This window comes from Schistocerca piceifrons, chromosome 1, assembly GCF_021461385.2.
Source record: "Schistocerca piceifrons isolate TAMUIC-IGC-003096 chromosome 1, iqSchPice1.1, whole genome shotgun sequence".
Lineage (NCBI taxonomy): Eukaryota > Metazoa > Arthropoda > Insecta > Orthoptera > Acrididae > Schistocerca > Schistocerca piceifrons.
This window is the reverse complement of record NC_060138.1, coordinates 570,424,313-570,447,040: the sequence shown is the minus strand read 5'-3', so window position 1 is coordinate 570,447,040 and position 22,728 is coordinate 570,424,313. Positions and strand designations below refer to the sequence as shown.

Here is a 22,728-nt window from a genome sequence, read left to right as displayed (position 1 = left end):
GTGATACGACGGCCATAAATGGTGATATAGAAGTCGAGGAGACGAAAGGAAGGGGTGGTTTTGCCTACATTGATCGCCTGGGTCTTAGAAGGATTGACCTCGAGCAATCACTGGCTGCACCAAGGGGTGAACCAGTCAAGGTGAGATTGGAGAAGGTGTTTGGGAGCGCTGCAGGGTGGGGGCGAGGGCAAGGAAGGCGGTGTCATTGGCGTACTGGAGATGGCAGACGGGGGGGTGGAGGCGGTGGCATGTCCACCGTATACAGAAGGTAGAGAAGAAGGGAGAGGACGGAACCTTGGGGCACACCAGCGGAGGGGTAGAAGGTGTAGGAATCCATGTTATGGATTGTGGCATAGGAAGGACGTTGGGAAAGAAAGGACCCAATCAGACAGACTTAGTGGATAGGAAGGGCGAAGGTTTGGAGCTTGAAGAGGAGACTGGAATGCTATACACGGTCGTAAGCACGCTCCAGGTCGAGGGAGAGGAAGATGGCGGTTTGACAGGAGTTCAGTTGTTCGGAGAGGAAATAAGTGAGGTGAAGGAGAAGGTCGTCGTCAGAGAAGGAAGGTCGAAAGCTACACTGGGTAGCACGAAGGAGGTGGTGCTGGCGGAGATGCTGATGGATGCTTTGGGTAAGGATGGATTCCAGGACCCTGTTGAAGAGCAAGGTAAGGCTGATGGGACGGTAGGAGGAGACCGGATGGCGGTTTGTTGGGTTGCAATGGACGCGTGCGAGGGCAGCTATATGTCTCGGGATTTAGTCGGCCGTGTGCAGTCGTGGTCGCTCAGCCTCACAGTCTCGGGAGATCCGAGCCTCGAGCACAGGAGGGGGAGTCACTCAGGTCCTGGGCAAGAATCTGAGACGCACGGCGCGCAGCGGGCGCTGCACTACCGAGATGGAGATGCGCTCCAGCTCCTGCCTGGAGGATACCGGCAGCACCTGGAAGCGCCGCAGCAGCGTGGCGAGCAGCGCAGACATCAGCAGCAGCGCGTAGCGGCCTCCGGGGCAGTTGCGGCGGCCCGCGCCGAACGGCACGTAGCTGTAAGGGTGGCGCTCGGCGCCGAGGAAGCGGTCCGGGTCGAAGTGGTGCGGTCGCGGGAAGTGGCGGGCGAGCCGATGCGTCAGGTAGGGCACCACCACCACAGAGCTGCCGCGGGGCGCCAGGAACCGGCCGCCCGACAGCCGCACCTCCTCGTCCAGCGCCCGCGGCAGCGCGAAGATCACCGGGAACAGGCGCATCGTCTCCTGCAAGCACACACACAGACTCTCAGTCTTGCACAGTGACTCTACCTGTGAAGGGGACAGTGAAATATCTAGGGGTAACCTTGGATGAGAAGCTAACTTGGACCCCTCATATTAAGAGTATCTGCTTCAAGGCAAAAAGCACTTTAGTGAGAGTGATTACGTAGACTTTCCCGGCGTAATAAGTCTTGAAAGTCTCTTCGGGTTTGCTGCTGGTTCCTAAAATCAACTTGACTCGATATTTCGGCGATCCAACTGGTCGCCATCTTCAGGAGAATGCTGCTTCTGCTGATGAGTCCCGCTGAGAACTGACGCCAGGTTGCAAATCGACGTCCTATATAGGCCACCGTTCAGTACACGGCGCATGCGCCGCCCATCACGATTTCTGCCTTCCAAAACAGGGAGGTGGCGCCGCCCTTAGTGAAACACTGCTGGCAACGATATATCGCAATCAAGGCCACACCGAAGAACGTTCAGTTTTGATGCGAGATAATACAGGATTCCACATCTTGCTAAGAGGAAACCCATTGTCTCTGTTGATTAAATTGTCAGCCAACTTAATTTCAATCGCATCTTTATACAGGGTGTGGTAGATAAGTAATGAGACTGGTCGCCGCGCGGCGCCCTAGTCGCTCGCAGGGCGGTCTCCACCTGTACGTCACGTGGTGGGAGATCTGAGCTAACAATAGAACCGGTTCGCAGTCGCGTCGGAGCTCTGGAGCAGTGAGGGTCGAGCTTCGCGTATTACGTTGTTTGTGTGCCCGTGACACTTGTGAAAACGCTGAAGATGGATCGCTCGATAGAACAGCGGTATGCAATCAAATTTTGCTTTCGCTTGGGCAAAACTGCTTCGGAAACTTTTGCTATGATTACGGAGGCCTACAAAGAAGACTCCCTATCAAGAGCTCAAGTGTTCCGGTGGTTTAATGAATTTAAAAACGGGAGGGAATCCATTGAAGACATGGAACGATCTGGACGCCCTTCAACGAGTCGTGTGGATGAAACGGTGGCCAAAGTGAAAGAACTCCTGGACTCTGACCGTCGTTTAAGTCTCAAAATGATCGCCGATGAGGTCTCCGTGAATAAATTTACGGTTCACCAAATTGTTATGCAAGATTTGATGATGAGGAAAGTTTGCGCAAAATTGGTTCCCCGAGTGCTCACCGCCGAACAAAAGCAACAACGAGTGGACGTTTGCCATGAGATGTTGAATGATTTGGAAAATAATCCACACTTTTTAGACAACGTAGTAACGGGCGACGAATCGTGGATATTCCAGTACGACACCCAGAGACGATAGCCCAGAGCTCAGAGTGGCACACACCGGCATCCCCGCGGCCGAAGAAAGCAAGAATGTCAAAGTCCCGCATCAAGACAATGCTGATTGTGTTTTTCGACAAGCGGGGGTTAATTCACAAAGAGTTTGTCCCTCAGGGGAAGACTGTCAATGCCGAATTCTACAAAGAAGTCCTTCAGCGATTGCACAGAGCCGTCAAACGGAAGCGACAGGACCTTGCTCAACGCTGGCGTCTCCACCACGACAACGCTCCGGCGCACACAGCGTTCCTCGTGACCTCCTATTTGACCCGAATTGGAGTTGAAGTTTTGCCACAGCCACCATACAGCCCTGACTTGAGTCCTCCTGATTTCTTCCTATTTCCGAAGGTCAAAAGATGCCTGAAGGGTCATCGTTTCGACGATATTCCGAACATCCAACGTGCTGTCACGAAGGCACTAACTGGGATAACTCAAACGGACTACAGTGGGGCCTATGAAGCTTGGAAAACGCGCTGGCAACGTTGTGTCGACGCCCAAGGCGAGTACTTTGAAGAATATTAACGTTTTGTACAAATTGGATCAATAAATTTGTTTTTCTAGACTGAGTCTCATTACTTATCTACCACACCCTGTAGACACCCTCAATTAGGCAGTGTTCTGCTACCGCCGATTTTTCCAGCTGTTGTAGCCTCGTATGACGGCGATGTTCCACACACCTGTCATGCACTGTGCGAATCGAGCAGCCAATGTAAGCTTTCCCACACTGACACGGAATTTTGTACACAGCGGGTTTCCTAAGCCCCAAATCATCTTTCACAGAGCCGAGCAGAGCCCTAATCTTAGACGGTGGACGGAACACACTCTTAATGTTAAAATTCCTTAAAATTCGTCCAATGTTAAACAATAAGCCTCCAGCATAAGGAAGAAAGGCCACAGATCTATGTTCCTCTTCAGAACACTGCCTAAATGAGGGACACAGTATGAAATTTGATGAAACTGTCGTAGTTGCCAACATTTCCGGTTTTTGGAACAGTGTCTATAAAGGTGCGATTGAAATTAGGTTGGCTGATAATTTAATCAACAGAGACAATGGGTTTCCTCTTAGCAAGATGTGGAATCCTGTATTATCTCGCATCAAAACTGAACGTTCTTCGGTGCGGCCTTGATTGCGATATATCGTTGCCAGCAGTGTTTCACTAAGGGCGGCGCCACCTCCCTGTCTTAGAAGGCAGAAACCCTGATGGGCGGCGCATGCGCCTTGTACTGAACGGTGGCCTATATAGGACGTCGATTTGCAACCTGGCGTCAGTTCTCAGCGGGACTCGTCAGCAGAAGCATCATTTTCTTGAAGATGGCAACCAGTTGGATCGCCGAAATATCGAGTCAAGTTGATTTTAGGATCCGGCAGCAAACCCGAAGAGACTTTCAAGACTTTAGTGAGTAATAGGAGGGCTTGTGGCAAAAACTGGGGCCTAATCCCCAGGGGTATGCACTGGATATACACCACAGTGGTTAGACCTAGGATTTTCTATAGGGCTGTAGCGTGGTGGAAGAAGGTAGAACAGCGGGTTGCTGCTAAAGAGCTTGCTAAGGTGCAGAGATTGGCCTGCTTAGCCATAACTGGCGGAATTGGCAGCACACCAACCGCTGGAATGCAAGCCATGCTGGATATACTCCACTTCACCTTTAGGTTAAGATGGAGGTAGCAGCTGGGGCATACAGACTTAAAACTGGCCAAAACTGGGTCTCATTTGGATATCTAGAATCACACACTAACATAGTGAGTGAGGTAAATATAGGTATGGCTGGGGAAATGCCCGCTGACTATATAATAACTCCGAAGTGCTTCGACAAGCCTTACAACAAATAATTGGAAGTAAGGAGCAGTGGGAGAAAACAGTTCGACACCGTACGGGGGACATCGTTTGGTTCACCGATGGGTCGAAAACAGATCAAGGCGTTGGGGCAGGGTTGTACGGGGTTCAGCCAAGACTGGAGAGTAGTATCTCTCTAGGGAAACTGACCTCTGTATTCCAAGCCGAAATTACTGCAATTAGGGCATGTGTGGAGGACAATATGAGTAGGTGCTACAATGATCGTAGCATCTACATCTATTCAGACAGCCAGCCAGCCCTGAAATAATTGGCAGCTCCTGCAACACGATCTAAGATTGTTGCAGATTGCCACAGGGCTCTGGTGGAGCTAGGGGGAAGCAATAGGGTGTACCTAGTGTGGGTCCCTGGCCTTTCAGGGATCTATGGCAATGAGCAAGCCGATAGATTGGCTGGGATGGGGGCACAACTCCATTTATTGGACCGGAACCTGTCTTGGCAATCACCAAGGCTATGATCACATTAGATCTACGTAACTGGCTTAGGAAACAGCACGTAGGATATTGGACCAAGTTCCATAAACAAAAACATGGTAAGGTAATGATGCCCAAGCCACGTTTTAAAAGAAACTCTGTAATCCTGGGATTGAACAGGAAAGAGATTAAATTCATGACTGGACTGATGACCGGCCATGGAAATTTCAAAAAACACCTACACAAAATGGGTATAATGGAAGAGGACCCTAAATGTAGGATCTGTGATGATGGTAAAGGAACTGCAGCACATCTAATCTTTGAATGCATGGCATTGGAGAGTAAAAGATACAGAATCTTCGGGACAACTAGACCTGAAGAAATTGTGTGTAATAAAAAACTGGTAGAGGGACTCCTTGCACTATTTAAGGGCACTGGTTGGCTTTACTAGATATACAGGGAGTGATACCGCACAGTAAGCCTAGTTTCGGCACGGGCAGTGGCGGGTTAGCCCTAAGCTGTTTTAACTCTCCTGTTAGAATCAAATCAATCAAATCAAATCTTGCACAGTGGCGGTGAGTTCAAAATTTTCCCATTCTGGTACAATGTGATGGCCTACAGCCGTTTGACTTACAGGTGCAGTAATCATAACTAAATTGAATTTAATACTTACACATGGTGAGTCACAAACTATTGCCACCTACAATAACTCCGAAAGAATGATAGTAGCTGAAACGTTTGTGGGACAAATGTTGCATGGGACAGCGAGGGCCATAATATGAAGTTCGTTTTTTGTTGCTAGGTTGGGTCGCGTCAGAGATAAGAAGGTAAACTTTGTTTTTCTAAATGGGATGCTATAGTTTGGTACATATTGTCTGATAGCAGCTGTCGAGAAGAATCAAATGTTTCAAATGGCTCTGAGCACTATGGGACTTAACTTCTGAGGTCATCAATCCCCTAGAACTTAGAACTACTTAAACCTAACTAACCTAAGGACATCACATACATCCATGCCCGAGGCAGGATTCGAACCTGCGACCGTAGCGGTCGCGCGGTTCCAGACGGTAGCGCCTAGAACCGCTCGGCCACCTCGGCCAGCGGAGAAGAATCCAATGATGTGTAACAGTCAGATCTTTGAAGGTCAACGAAGGTCAGAAATGTGGCATGAACGTCCGTGTACAGAAGGTGTTCGAAGTGATGGCCAATTGGTATCAATGCAGTCCTGCAATCTTCTTACCACGGATTGAGTAGTATTCCTTATCACTTCGGCATTTATCGACGCACATGCTCCGATAATTCTCTCTCGTATATCGAGCAAATAGTAAATATTCGCCGAATACAGTGTAACCATTTAACGTGCCATTGACATGTAAACACCATTCTACGGTTGCGCAATACAACACTAATAGGAACGGTAAGACTAGTACCGTCGAATCAAGCGAATGTGAATGATGTATTTCTTTGAAGAACAAGTCGATATGCTTCTCATTTACAGAGAATGCCAACTAAATTCAGTGAGAGCTAGAGACTTATACCCTGAAATTTATCCTTAACGTACTCACCCTACACGACGTACATTTAAATATGTGTATGATAAATTGAGAACAACTGGATCTTTAATGTATCGGAAACATATCCGGCAAATGAAAGTTACTAACGAGGAAACGGAAATTGGTCCTCTTGCCACTGTGTTTCGAGATCCTTATATTAGTGTCAAATCACAAGGGAATCTGGCATGAGCCAGATTAGTGTTGTTCGTGTTCTGCATCACTATAAATATTATCCTTACCATATCAGTCTCCACCAAGAATTAACTGCTACGAATTGTATGCTTCGCATTGAATTCTGCCGGTGGGCTCAGGTTCAGATTCAGAGGGATGACACATTTATTAATTCGATTTTTATTTACTGACGAGACTACATTCACGAACCATGGAAATGTTAATTTGCATAACATGCATTATTGGGCAACTGAAAATCCATATTGGCTGTGGCAAGTTGCACACCAAAAACCGTGATCGGTGAATGTATGGTGTAGGATTCTGGAGGACAGAATTATAGGCCCCTATTTCATCGAAGGAAATCATAATGGTAAGAAGTACATGATATTCCTGCAAGAAACATTACGTATGTTATTGAAAGAAATACCTTTAGGAACAAGGAACAGAATGTGGTGTCAACACGACGGGCGTCGGGCACATTTTTCGCTGATAACTAGAAATGAGCTGCAGAGACAATAACCGAATCGTTGGATTGGACGCCGAGGAGCTGCATCGTGGCCGGCTCGTTCGCCAGGCTTTTCGTTGATCCGTTCACTGATTTTATTTTATTACAGAGGGTAGCCGGTAGACCATTTGGCTATGGCACTCATTCGTGAACCACTGCTCGGAAATCATTCACACTCACCCATAGATCAATAGAGAACCTAAGCGCTACCGGTATTTTTATGTGTCCCTTCCCGCCGACCCTCTGACTGCTGCGGACAAGTGTTTATCACATAACTTACGTGTCTCTTCCTGTGCTATAATTTGCTAAATATCTCTTTAACTGTTTATGGAATATGACGACTGGTAAGACCACATGATTCCCGATGCGCAAGGACGGAAATGGGCACGTCGCACGAGACCATCCACCGTAGATAAAAACCAATAACTCGAGACCGAAATCAGATACCGTTCTGCTCTCAATTATGAATAAAATTTCGATATCTTATCTACATTTCATTCACAGTAATATGTGAGAAAAAAACAATACGCAAAGTTTACAAAGTACATTTTTACCTCCGTAAACTAACTTCACGGCCGGCCAAGGCGTGCGAAACTCCACGGGTGTGTCGTGTGCAGGCCGCATGCGGGCTACGGTTGACACTGTCCTCTTTGGAAGTACCCGGGACAGCGCGAAATTTTACTGAGTATTGCGGTGTGGCACTTTCCAGTCGGCACAACTCTCTTCGTGTCGGCAGAATCGTGGTGTCAGCGCTGTTTACTCTTCGCTATTTGTTCGTAATATGAAGAAAATGTACAGTTCCAGTGGCTGTTTGCAGAAAAAGAGGTGGTCTAGCGATCTATTGTTACAAATCTTTAGAAACGAATGGGAATGGCAGAAGAGACGGATGAGAATTCTCAATATACAGGGTGGCGCACGACAAGTCACCTGATTTGTTTCATGTTGACAAGATTTGTAATTCATTGATGTAGAAGTAAAGAATACAGCTTGGAAATGTAACCTAATGAATCACTTGTTCAATATGACTTCCGTTTTGGTTTACAACGTTTTCAAGTCTTTCACGTGCGTTTGTGACGACTCTCCGACACAAATCTTCTGTAATGGCGCGGCATAACTCCACAATGATGGCCCTAGGTTGCACTGCATTTTCGGGTTCCCTGTGGTACACCTTCTCTTTAAGGAACCTCCAAAGGCTGAAGTCACATAGGTTAATGTCCGGGCTGTGGAGAGGCCATCCCTCCTCCAGCATACTGTTCTGGAAATCTGTTTGACAATTCCCTAAGATCAAGTCTTTCGTGTAGGAAATTAAGCACAACGTTGTCAGTATGGGGGCGTGTTCCATCCTGCATGAAACATCGTGTCTGCAATGGAAGACATGAGGCCATGAGTTGAGGAAAGTAATGGTTTTGCAGCATGTGTAAATAGCGTACACTGGTTACTGTATCATCGAAGAAGGACAGACCGATGATTCCATGGCTTGACATCGCGACCCAAACGCACATTTTCTCCCTGTGTGGATTATTTGTGGAGGTTCACGTGCCCAGAATCGAACATTCTGTTTCTTTACAACACCGTTTACGTAAAAATAAGCTTCATCAGAGAATCTTGTGCTGTATAGCGCTGCCTCTTGGTTTTGATCGATTGCCCACCTTGGAAACTGCGGTCTCCGCTCCTTATCTTTCGCAGCGAGCTTATGCGCCACAGTCATCTTGTAAGGATATAAGCGAAGGTCGGATTGAATAATTCTTTGTACAGATTGGCGTGTAATTCCCAACTCGGCACCGACTCTTCTTGCTGATTTACTCGGACTACGAGTCAAAGCCACTCGAACTGCTTCAATGTTTGGCGGCGAACTACAGTACGAGCATGTGGCCGCTGACACCTTCAAATTTTTGATGTAATCTGCGTATTGTCTGTGGGCTGGGAGCCCACTGTGTGCCGAAATGAGCACGAAACCTTCTCTGTGTCAATGTAACGCTGTTAGTCGCCGCGAACAGTAACACAATCTTCGTCTTTTCTGCGACGGTCAACCGTCCTTTGTGCGCCATCGCGCCAAACTGAAATGACGGCCTCACAACGGAAGCGATGAACTCTCAACGACATCTGGCGTAATTTCGATGAACTTCACGAAGTTGAGCGCACAATTTCAAAGCTCTTGCCCCAGTAGTACACCTGTAGATCCAAAATTCAATCGAGTGACTTATCGTGCACCACTCTGTATATTAAGCAGCCGCATAAAAGACGAGTACTGCACATTTATTATGAAGCGACGTTACAATACCATGGAGAAAGAATTTGAAGACGTGGTTGGCAATCAAAGAGCAAAAAATTACAACGATCCTCAGACGAAATTCATTGTCTATACATAAAGAAGCAGTTCGTGCTGTATTTGCACGCCTGAAGTACTGAAGACATTGGTGGTATGGATGGTGAAATTTCTGAAGCGCAAGCATTATTCCACTGTCACTTGCTACAGTTTTCGATGGAACTAAACGAAGAGTATGGAGACTTTATACACTGAAGAGCCAGAGAAACTGCTACACCTGCCTAATATTGTGCAGGGCCCCCCTAAAGCACGCCGAAATGCCGCAACACGTGACACCATGAATCCTGCAGGGCTGTCTCGGGGTGGACATCTCCTTTGAGCCACGCGCAGAGTGACTCGCGGTTTGAGGCGCGATGTCACGGATTGCGCGGCCCTTCCCGCCGGAGTTTCAAGTCCTCCCTCGGGCATGGGTGTGTGTGTTGTTCTTAGCATAAGTTAGTTTAAGTTAGTGTAAGTAGTGTATAAGTCTAGGAACCGATGACCTCAGCAGTTTGGTCCCTTACGAGTTCACACTCGGGACACAGGATCTCCTCTGAACAGCATGTTGCAAGCATCCCAGATATTTTCAATAATCCAGAATGAGATTTTCACTCTGCAGCGGAGTGTGCGCTGATATGAAACTTCCTGGCAGATTAAAACTGTGTGCCCGACCGAGACTCGAACTCGGGACCTTTGCCTTTCGCGGGCAAGTGCTCTACCAACTGAGCTACCGAAGCACGACTCACGCCCGGTACTCACAGCTTTACTTCTGCCAGGAGAGCTTCTGTAAAGTTTGGAAGGTAGGAGACGAGGTACTGGCAGAAGTAAAGCTGTGAGTACCGGGCGTGAGTCGTGCTTTGGTAGCTCAGTTGGTAGAGCACTTGCCCGCGAAAGGCAAAGGTCCCGAGTTCGAGTCTCGGTCGGGCACACAGTTTTAATCTGCCAGGAAGTTTCATATCAGCGCACACTCCGCTGCAGAGTGAAAATCTCATTCTGGAAACATCCCACAGGCTGTGGCTAAGCCATGTCTCCGCAATATCCTTTCTTTCAGGAGTGCTAGTTCTGCAAGGTTCGCAGGAGAGCTTCTGTAAAGTTTGGAAGGTAGGAGACGAGGTACTGGCAGAAGTAAAGCTGTGAGTACGGGGCGTGAGTCGTGCTTCGGTAGCTCAGTTGGTAGAGCACTTGCCCGCGAAAGGCAAAGGTCCCGAGTTCGAGTCTCGGTCGGGCACACAGTTTTAATCTGCCAGGAAGTTTCATATCAGCGCACACTCCGCTGCAGAGTGAAAATCTCATTCTGGAAACATCCCACAGGCTGTGGCTAAGCCATGTCTCCGCAATATCCTTTCTTTCAGGAGTGCTAGTTCTGCAAGGTTCGCAGGAGAGCTTCTGTAAAGTTTGGAAGGTAGGAGACGAGGTACTGGCAGAAGTAAAGCTGTGAGTACCGGGCGTGAGTCGTGCTTCGGTAGCTCAGTTGGTAGAGCACTTGCCAGCGAAAGGCAAAGGTCCCGAGTTCGAGTCTCGGTCGGGCACACAGTTTTAATCTGCCAGGAAGTTTCATTTTCAATAATGTTCATGTCTAAGGAGTTTGGTGGCCAACGGAAGTGTTTAAACTCACAAGAGTGTTCCTGAACCCACTCTGTAGCAATTAGGAACATGTGGGGTGTCACATTGTCCTGATGGAATTGCCCAAGTCCGTCAGAATGCACAATGGACACGAATGGATGCAAGTGATCAGTCAGGATGCTTACGTACGTGTGACCTGTCAGATTCGTGTCTACACGTATCAGGCGTCCCACATCACTCCATCTGCACAAGCCCCAAACCATTACAGGGCCTCCATCAGCTTGAACAGGCCCCTGCTGACATGCAAGGTCCATGAATTCATGAGGTTGTCTCAATAGCCGTACACGTCCATCCGCTCAATACAATATGACATGTGACTTGTCCGAACAGGCAAGATGTTACCAGTCATCAACAGTCCAACGTCGGTGTTGACGGGCCCAGGCGAGGCGTAAAGCCTCGTGTCGTGCAGTCATAAAGGGTACATGAGTTGGCCTTCGGCTCCGATGATGCATCGTTGAATGGTTCCCACGCTGACACTTGTTGATGACCCAACATTTAAATCTTCAGCAATTCGCAGAAGTGTTGCACTTCTGTCACATTGAACGATTCTCTTCAGTCGTCGTTGGTTCTGTTCTTGCAGTATATTTTTTCGGCAACAGCGATGTCGGAGATTTGATGCTTTACCGGATTCCTGACATTCACGGTACAATCGTGAAATGGTCGTACGGGAATATCCCCACTTCATCGCTACCTCGGAGATGCTGTGTCCCTTCCTTCATGCGACGAATATAACACCACGTTCAAACTCACTTAAGTCTTGATAACCTGCCATTGTAGCAGCAGTAACCGATGTAACAATTGTGCTAGACGCCTGGTGTCTTGCACAGGCGTTGCCGTATTCTGCCTGTTTACATATCTCCGTCTTTGAAAACGCATGCCTGCACCAGTTTCTTTGGCGCTTCATTGTACGTAGGCGTCCAGAATCTGGCCTACAGGTGTAGAACGTTCCACATACCACCAGTGAAAGCAACGACATACCACAGATAGATTGCGCCCAACACGTGCAGCAACACGGCAATATGTCCACTGAGCTTTCCGCAAGCCCATAATGTGTCCCTGTTCATATGAATGAAGCCTTTCAATAAGAGTCCGTACACATTGATTGGCAGGGTTGTACCCTAGAACGAATGTTGCACACAGTGTGCACCTCTGAGCTCAACATAGTTACTGCTTGCAGCATCGCAACAGAGGGAGCACAGGCAGAACTCCAAAGCGCCATCTGATCGAAGATGACAAATAAATCACTAACGCTACATCCCCTCAAGTATGCACCCTGGTACCGCTGAACACAGTCCTTGAGGGTGTTGTAATTTTTTCTGGCGTTGTATATCGGTCTTCAAATTTCTCGACTAACTTTCAGGGAATAAAGTACGAGATGCATTCAAGTTCTAAGGCCTCCGATTTTTTTTCTAATTAGCTACTCACCCGAAATCGATGAAACTGGCGTTACTTCTCGACGTAATCGCCCTGCAGACGTACACATTTTTCACAACGCTGACGCCATGATTCCATGGCAGTGGCGAAGGCTTCTTATAGGAGTCTGTTTTGACCACTGGAAAATTGCTGAGGCAATAGCAGCACGGCTGGTGAATGTGCGGCCACGGAGAGTGTCTTTCATTGTTGGAAAAAGCCAAAAGTCACTAGGAGCCAGGTCAGGTGAGTAGGGAGCATGAGGAATCACTTCAAAGTTGTTATCACGAAGAAACTGTTGCGTAACGTTAGCTCAATGTGCGGGTGCGTTGTCTTGGTGAAACAGCACACGCAAAGCCCTTCCCGGACATTTTTGTTGCAGTGCAGGAAGGAATTTGTTCTTCAAAACATTTTCGTAGGATGCACCTGTTACCGTAGTGCCCTTTGGAACGCAATGGGTAAGGATTACGCCCTCGCTGTCCCAGGACGTGGACACCATCATTTTTTCAGCACTGGCAGTTACCCGAAATTTTTTTGGTGGCGGTGAATCTGTGTGCTTCCATTGAGCTGACTGGCGCTTTGTTTCTGGATTGAAAAATCGCATCCACGTCTCATCCATTGTCACAACCGATGAAAAGAAAGTCCTATTCATGCTGTCGTTGCGCGTCAACATTGCTTGGCAACATGCCACACGGGTAGCCATGTGGTCATCCGTCAGCATTCGTGGCACCCACCTGGATGACACTTTTCGCATTTTCAGGTCGTCATGCAGGATTGTGTGCACAGAACCCACAGAAATGCCAACTCTGGAGGCGATCTGTTCAACAGTCATTCGGCGATCCCCCAAAACAATTCTCTCCACTTTCTCGATCATGTCGTCAGACCGGCTTGTGCGAGCCCGAGGTTGTTTCGGTTTGTTGTCACACGATGTTCTGCTTTCATTAAACTGTCGCACCCACGAACGCACTTTCGACACATCCACAACTCCATCACCACATGTCTCCTTCAACTGTCGATGAATTTCAATTGGTTTCACACCACGCAAATTCAGAAAACGAATGATTGCATGCTGTTCAAGTAAGGGAAACGTCGCCATTTTAAGTATTTAATACAGTTCTCATTCTCGCCGCTGGCGGTAAAATTCCATCTGCCGTACGGTGCTGCCATCTCTGGGACGTATTGACAATGAACGCGGCCTCATTTTAAAACAATTCGCATATTTGTATCTCTTTCCAGTCCGGAGAAAAAAAATCGGAGGCCTTAGAACTTGAATGCACGTCGTAGAATAAAGAGTGAGTCGTGTGAGGGCTGCCCCACGTGGACAGACTGGCGGTCTGACACGCTGCGAAGAGCGTTCCAGCGAAGGTAAAGGTGGACCTTACTTGCTGCCACCAAAAGATTGGACATCATTCGCGAGTCCACAGGTAGAAGTGGCAAGCCACAGAACAGTAATGAAAATACCCTCCACTCAGGGCGTATTCGAGATCATTTTTCCATACAAGCGACATATAATTTGGCAATTCTCTGCCTGTCCTCGGCCTCTTGATAAGAACTTTGAAAATAAATCTGAAGGTAGTTATCGTGAAAAGCGGTTTTTTTCCTTGTAAAACAAGTACCACGGAGACATTCCTATGTAACAAAAATATAATTTTGAAACTGCTGCTGAATATTAAAAGAAGAAACAATTAATTTCTATTAAGGTAATTCGTGATGTCTTTGAAAGCTTTTTATAAAAGCAGAAAAATCTAGGCTTTTTATTGTTCTACTTTTAATGAAAATGTATTACCTATTAATCTGAGCGTGACCTATTAAAATATAAAGCATATGTAATTTTTTAGTTAATAACTTACAAAGTAATTGATGTTCCATCGGAATAAGTGGGACACAATCACAAAAATATCATACCATTTAACGTAAGGCACTCTATAACTGCGTATGTTCTATGTTATATGTGGAGAAAACTCACCATTAAATGTGTGTAAGTAAGAGTATGGGTGAAATTCGAGCCCATTTAGGTGGGAACAGAATCGAAAAGCATACGTACCAAATACATGTTTAATAACCCGAAATATATTTGATACTAAAGTCTTTGCCAGTTCTTTGCCAAACATTCACAGTTATCTCGCAAAAGATATGTTTTCGTCTGCTTGTTTACTAGAATGTTATCGCTTCTGTTATCGTATACTTTCACCAGCGTCAGTGTTCGCTAGTAATAATGATTCACCCTGCATGCAAATTTTGCACTTGAGCCTCTCTGACGCTCCCTCTCATCTTTGCGCCCCAAGTGGCCGCTTGTGTCACTTGGGCTTTAAAGTGACCCTGTCTCCATTTAGAGAAGAAAATAACGGACACTGACTTCCCTGACGTTTGAGAGAAACATTATTTCGCTCATTTACACGCACACATAAGCGTAGACTGCAGGTCTGTCATCACAGTCGTAATGCTAAGTGAAATACTGACAGCGGTGAATGCACACTACGATTTTGTTTCATGTAAAGTATCATAGTTGTAAGCTATCCAAAAGAGACATGCTAAGCATTAATGTTGCCAAGTTACTATCACATTAAAACTTTTTATGTATGCTACTGATATCGTTAAATCCTAGGCAACTGTGGTACATTAAAAGTGTGAGTGACAACAAATTACGTTTGTTTAAGGACTTTGATAAAGAAGATGAGACCATTCTAATAGATGGAGCAGGAAACAGCCTGGCTAAAGAGAGAAACTACAGTATTAGGGGTGACGTGGGTGGAACAGGAGTAGCAACTTCACTCAAAAGTGTGAGTTTTGGGGAGGTCCTACAGCGCCACGACCAGCCCTGAATTAACGCTACTGTGAACTGTGTGAAGACAGAGCTGAGCAGCCTACTGCTAACTGAAATGAAATCTCCTATGGCTGCTGTGCCTGTCGCTTCAGTTAAGAGATGGGACTATACTAGACATGACATAAACCTGAAAAAGCGGGGGAAAGATACGTTGGCTGAACTTCTTACAGAAATAGTATGGGGGCCACCGTCACGCAAAGTAAGTCCCTGTGGTTAGTGGTGACAGGGGCGTATCTTCTTCTACATTAGAGTCAGAAGTCAGGCACAACGTTGTGAAAAAAGATAAAACAGCAGAAGAGCCCCACAAAATGCTTAGGAATGCGCAGGAAAATCAGGTTAGCTTATTTCATCGGAATATGAGAGGCTAGAGTAACAAGGTAAAAGACCTTGTTAGTTTGTAAAATTCAGAGAGCTCTGAAAAGACGTACATCTTGAGTCTATCTCAACAGTACAGAGCCACAGAATTAGGGAATTTACATATAAAAGACTGCACTCTAACATCTTATTAATGTAGAACTAACATGGGAAAAGGAGGAGTTGTTACATATATTAAGACACAACACAAATTATAAAAGACTGAACAAGCAGATTTTGTAGCCATTAGCACGTAGAGGTGTGTGATTTTGAATTAGTGCTGAAAAATAGTTCCCTTTTAATTTTAATTGTGTGCAAATCGCCACTGGAAATTTTTGAACTGTATATGAGGAGTATGGAGTCCTTACCATGCTATCTGTCAGACAGCAGCAAGTAACTGATAGTCTGTTGTGATTTCAATGTAGATTTTCTAAAGAATTCTGATAGGAAAAATGATCTTGAAATCTTACTTGGCTTCTACAATTAGATCTCAATAATTTACTTTTCAAAACTTTTGGATAAAGACCGTAGGACCCTTAATGATAAGCTCAAAACAAGAAAATAACTGTACACCCCGTAATAAATGTTCTTTCTGATTATGATGCACAGTTAGCATAAATGTGATAGTGCTTACAGTGTAGATTTTCCTCAGTAGGAGTAAGAATAATTAGTGATTCTAGAAAACATTTTTAAGAATAGTTAAGAAGAGATGAGCTTGGATGAAATTTATAATGAATCAAAAACTAACATAAAATTTAATGTATTCTATGATAAATTCATATATTTATTCGAAAATAGCTTTCCACATAAGGTAATCAGAAAGGGCATTAAATATTCATCTCGAAAAACATGGGTCAATAGAGGGATTAAAGTAGATTGTGAAAGGAAAAGGATGTTGTCTCTACTGGCAAGAAAAAGTAAGGATCCTGTAGTAGTCGCTCTCTACAAAAACTGTTCAAAACTACTGAGAAAAGTTATTAAAAATCAAGGAACATGCACATAATGTCGGAAATCAGTAATTCCGAAACAAACTTAAGGCTATACAAATCTAGTAAACCATGAGACAGGGCAATAAGTCAGAGAACAGGATAACATCACTGTAATTTAAATATAATGGCTACAAATGCTCAGTCACAGGTATCATATATGTTTAACAATTATTTCGTAAGTGTTGTAGAAAATATAGGGACAAACAGTTCAAACGAAAAATCTGGAGTATGTTGGACAAGCAACTTGCACAAAATTCAGTTACATAATTGTCTCTATCATTTCTCCTTCCGAAATTAAGAAAATTATACATTCTCTCAAAAATAAGAGCGGTTCTGCATTTGATTGGGGTTTCCAAAAGAGTACTAAAGACTAGTTTCCGCATAATAAGCACTGACTTTCTGAAATACGTGATGGGTGATGCGTCTCTAACTCAAGAGCCGCGCGGGGTAGCCGCACGGTCTTCGGCATCTTGTCACGGTTTGCGCGGCTCCCCCTGTTGGAGGTTCGAGTCCTCCCTCGAGCATGGGTGTTTGTGTTGTCCTTGGCGTAAGCTAGTTTAAGTTAGTTTAAGTAGAGTGTAAGCTTAGGGACCGACGATCTCTGCAGTTTGGTCCCATAAGACCTTACCACAAATTTTCAATTTCTGACTCAAGACATTTCTCCAGAGAGATTGAAATATGCCTTTGTTAAACCCACCTATAAGGAATGTGACAGGAGAGATGTCAGCAACTACTGACTTGTTTCACTACCGATTTAATTTTCCAAAATTATCGAGAAGGTCATGTGTTATACAATCTCACTCCTCCTGAGCAATAATAACAACCTAGGTAAATAACAGAATTTCAGAAGGTATGCTCAACTCTGAGCACCATTTAAACATTCACTCAGCAAATTTTTCAAGCATTAATAACAAAATAGCTCCATTTGGTATTTTGTGACCTACATAAGGTATTTGATTGTGTGAAACACAATATTCTCCTGGATAAACTGAGGTTTTGTGGAATTCATGGTATAGCAACTTCGGAGATGCAGTGTCCCAATGGATTGTGAAAAGACTGTAAGGCCCTAGGGGAGATTCTTCTGACTGGTAAGAAATCACTTATGGACTCCATAAGGCTCAGTCTTAGATCCACTATTGTTTCTCATATACGTAAACTTCCTTCCGTATAACATTCTCGTAACCCGATGTGGGTCGCGACATATTTACTTTAGAAACTCACGCTCGGATGAGAGACGAAGCGCGTTGTTTGGTTATCTATTTTACAATACACGATCAAAGTGAAAAAGCAGCAGGGTCGAGCTGAGATTTTTCAGGTCTCTGTGGTTGGAGACAACACAGAATAACTCGGAGAGATAGATAGGAGATAGGAGATAGATATGGTGATGAAATCGGAAATGATAGTCTGGGTTGGCTTACTGGTCCGTCTATCATTACTTCTTCTCGTGTTAGCAAAGAACGAGCAGAAGAGCACAGACACTCGTTCACGTCATCGGCAAGTATACAAGGCTTACAATCAGTGAGCCGAACAAATGGGCACCCAAGCCTATAACTTGATTAACATTCGGGTATATGTAGTTATGTATGGCACTACGGACCAAGAACCATCGTAGCGCCAGATTCTATTGTTCTAACCAAACCATTAAGCTCAAGTACTCCTTACAACGTAAGCGACATACGGATTCCTGATATTCACGCTACATTCGTGAAATACGGATTCATGATATTCACGCTACACTCGTGAAATAGTCGTAAGGGCAAATCCCGACTTTATCGCTACTTCGGAGATGCAGTGTCCCATCGCTCGTGCGCCGACTGTAACACCACGTTCAAACTCACTTAAATCTTGATAACTTGCCATTGTAGCAACAGTAACCGACCTAACAACTGTGCAAGGCACTTGTCTTATACAGGCGTAGCCGACCGCAGCGCCGTGTTCTGCCTGTTTACATACCACTGTACTTGAATACGCAAGCCTATACCAGTTTCTTTGGCTCTTCGGTGTAGTATCTGCCGTAGGCTCGTCTATCAGAGGCAGCTGTCGCTGGATCTTTCGAAATCTCGAATTCTACCGAACTCTTTAACTTTGCCTAGCTTGCAGTTGAGGGCCACTATATACGACGTTTGGTGCTGTTTGCTTGCAGTTGATACGTAACTGTGTCGCTTTTTACCTCCAATCCGCAATCGGTGCGCGTGAAATTAGTGTATGACCTCTTAATAGACCGACTTAAGTGGCCTGCACTGTCGGCCTCTACCTAAGTTACAAGACTTACAGCCAATATTCATACTTCGATTATTTTTTCTTTTCTTCTGGCAACCTTCCATGATTCGGTCATTATAATACACAATAAGCGCTACAGTCTAGAACCGCGCGACCGCTACGGTCGCAGGTTCGAATCCTGCCTCGGGCATGGATGTGTGTGATGTTCTTAGGTTGGTTAGGTTTCGTAAGTTCTAAGTTCTAGGGGACTGATGACCTCAGAAGTTAAGTCCCATAGTGCTCAGAGCCATTTTTATGATGTTAGCATTGCAGTCCGTCCACACATACATACATCAACATAAGAAATGGTAAATAATTAAAAGTACTAATAAATGATTATTTGCGAATGGTCTCACTTTCAGTTTAAAAAAACTACATCAATGATAAGTGTATCACATGGTCAAGAAACAATAACCTGGGTAAAAGTGTCAAAAATTTTAAGTGTCTATACCGATGAGAATTTAAACTCGAAAAATACATTTTAGAACAGCAACAACAACTTGCTGCAGCCACATTTGCGCTTCGAATCATTGCAAATGACACATAGCCAAATAAGTAAATTGACGTACTTTGGGTATTTTCTATCGATACTGTTTATGGAATAATGTTCTGGGATAATACGACGTTGAGGAAGGAAGTGTTCTTTGCTCAAAACACTTGGTGCTCAGCCACGGTCATCCTGTAGACATCTGTCTGACGAGTTAGGTATTTTGATAGCTGCCTCACAGTATTTTTCCCCTTCACGAACTTTGCTGTAAATAATCCACTGCACTTCAAAAGGAACATTTATGTTCATAATTACAATACCAAAAGAAAAATAACAAATGGTTCAAATGGCTCTGAGCACTATGGGACTAAACTTCTGAGGTCATCAGTCCCCTAGAACTTAGAACTACTTAAACCTAACTAACCTAAGGACATCAAACACATCCGTGCCCGAGGCAGGATTCGAACCTGCGACCGTAGCGGTCGTAGACTGAAGCGCCTAGATCAACACCGGCCGGCCTGTGTACGTCCAAGCAAGAATTGCATTTTCTACTGTAATCCGTTATTATGATGTCTTACTGTTATTAGTCCTATAATGATCGGAATTCCGTAGGCCTAGTTACAATTTGTTACGGTTGTACTGGGTACAACAAAAAATGGTTCAAATGGCTCTGAGAACTATGGTACTTAACATCTGTGGTCATCGGTCCCCTATAACTTAGAACTACTTAAACCTAACTAACCTAAGGACATCACACACATCCATGCCCGAGGTAGGATTCGAACCTGCGACGGTAGCGGTCACGCGGTTCCAGAATGAAGCGCCTCGAACCGCACGGCCACACCGGCCGGCGGGTACAATAAGATTAAAATCATGGCAAAATGATTATCAGTTGCATAAGGCACCACTTCTTGTATGAAATGAGGACTGTTAAGCGTAAGAGACTAAATGCTAAAAACAAGCCGTTATACCATTTACATCGAGTACTGATCTTAAATTAAATTTTGTTGGCAGACTTCATAATGGCAGATTCCAGTAGAAGATGTAATTCTCGTTAGTACGTGCACGTCCAACTGCGAGTTAACAGGTGTAGGAACGCATTTCGTCTGCTGAGCTGAACGAGCGAGCGAGTTCAGGCCGACCTTCGTGAAGTACGCGCCGCGGCCTATCTTTCTCGTGGGCCTCGCGGATAGCTACTGTGACGTAACGCTGCAACTAGTTTCCGCTCGCGTGTACCGCTAGCTTACATCACTGACGTTTTCACCCCCTTCGGCAAGATTCATTTCCCTGTCCGAAGTGGACGTCTTCGAAATTGGTATCCAGTGGATGAAATAGAAAACTGGAAACACTCACTTCTTGGCAGTTAGCGTGCACGGAAAATGAACTAGACGTGACGTTGTCCACGTAACAACTGCATTTGCCGCTACTCGACTCTGCGCCTGTCTCAGCGGTTTCGGTGCAAAGTCTGTGCCTCGTAAAGCGGAAGGTGTGCAATCGAACCCTGCCCCGGAAACAGGTGTGAGTTTTAAATGTACTGCATTTTTCCTGGAGTGATAAACAGAGAATGAATCAAATACGAAAACTCCACAAACACAACACATTACCATGTTTATCACGGTATAGGAAAGGTGTTGCCATTCAAAACATTCCCCCTGCAAAATAGTAGCAAGTTACGATACCGGTGATGGATGTGGATGGCAATCATGCACCCTTCTCTCCGAAGTAGAACACAATGTCCCAGCCGGCCGAAGTGGCCGTGCGGTTCTAGCAGCTGCAGTCTGGAACCGCGAGACCGCTACGGTCGCAGGTTCGAATCCTGCCTCGGGCATGGATGTGTGTGATGTCCTTAGGTTAGTTAGGTTTAACCAGTTCTAAGTTCTAGGGGACTAATGACCTCAGACGTTGAGTCCCATAGTGCTCCGAGCCATTTGAACACTGTCCCAACAATGTTGAGATCGGTGACTATGGTGGACAGAGGAGATGCAACAGTTTGTCCTCGTGTTCACAAATCCAGTCCCAAGCAATGCGAGCTGTGTGAACAAGCGCACTTGTCGTTTTGGAGGACAGCGTCACCATTCCGGAAAGAATGTTCTACCTAGCGATGGATCTGGTGAGTCAAAATAATCAGATAACTCTCAGCAGTAACACGATCTTGCAGAGTAACCTTAGGGCCCACGGAATACCACGATATGGCTGCCCAAATCGTAAGCTAATCCCCGCCATATTCCACTCTTGGGGCTTGGCCAGAAGTTGGAAACAGTGTGAAACAAGACTCATCCGACCAAATGACATCTGCCATTGCTACAGGGTCCAAGCTTTATGGCTTCGGCACTATATTTAGCTGTGAAGAGCGTTTGCATCACTGATGTGTGATTTTCTAATTCCAGATCGCCCTGCAATTCCCTGATAATGGAGCTCCCTTCGTGCTGGTTTGGTGCTTACAGGATTCAAGAGTGCGTCATACAGTTCTGGAGTGACTTTTGCAGCTGTCGTTTGCTTACTTTTCGTCGTAATCCTCTTCAATGCCGTCTGTCACGACCTCCCCACACGCATTTTCGTCTTTGCCGTGAGCGGATTGTGTTTTTCCGGTTCCCTTTCTGCGGTATAAATCTTCTATACGGTGCCTCTGGGATCACCAAGCGCTTTGGTCACATTCGTTACGAAAGCACCCACCATATGAGCACCGACAATTTATCCACGTTTGAATTCACTTAGCTCCGACATTACGCACTCAGCTACACAGAACACTGTTCTGACCACGACTGACACTTGCATAGTACTGAGGACGCTGCACAGATGCTCTTCGTGGTCAAAGACAAAAGCGCAACCTGCAGCTTGGCTACCATCTGCATTTATGTTCGAGTGGCCTTTTTCCCGGTATTTCCATGTTTTTGTCCGACCCCTGTACACTTATGAGCAATCACCTGGTAACGTGTGAAAGCTGTCGATTAGAAAACGTCTTTCCAGGTCGAGTCTCGTCCCGGCACACAGTTTTAATCTGCCACGAAGTTTCATATCAGCGCACACTCCGCTGCAGAGTGAAAATCTCATCCTGTCTTTCCAGTCGTTCAACTTTACACGAGATATTAGTCGCTGACGAGGTATAACGAAACACTATGCAAAGGTTTCGTCTGTCACAAATTCCACACTCTTTGGCTACACAGCGAACGTACATCTATACGCTATACTTTTTAGGAGCAGCTATCTGACCACTTCGGTGTTAGTGCGACATGTTTGACCTGCGACATGTTACACGTCCGGACAAAGACTCTTGTATATATGGATGCACAAACAGTGCCCGAACTCTTACGGGAATCGGCAAAAAGTGCGAGTAATGACTATAATGGGCAGGGCACTATGAATATAGTGCGGGACAATAAGTTGAGAATGTGGGTCTCACGGGTGGCGTGCCAGAGATAAGTCCC

The 22,728-nt window shown here is 45.5% G+C and overlaps 1 protein-coding gene across 1 annotated transcript in view; it reads right to left on the bottom strand.

Annotated features, from left to right (window-relative positions):
* Positions 1 to 838: 838 nt before the first annotated feature.
* The window catches only part of LOC124751981 (cytochrome P450 4V2-like), a 46,272-nt gene continuing 24,382 nt past the window's right edge, over positions 839 to 22,728 (bottom strand). The window contains exons 3-4 of the mRNA XM_047248992.1: positions 978 to 1,246; positions 839 to 920 (exon numbers count right to left, since the gene is read on the bottom strand). Coding sequence (XP_047104948.1) covers positions 839 to 920; positions 978 to 1,246 — 351 coding nt within the window. The remainder of the gene's footprint in view (positions 921 to 977; positions 1,247 to 22,728) is intronic.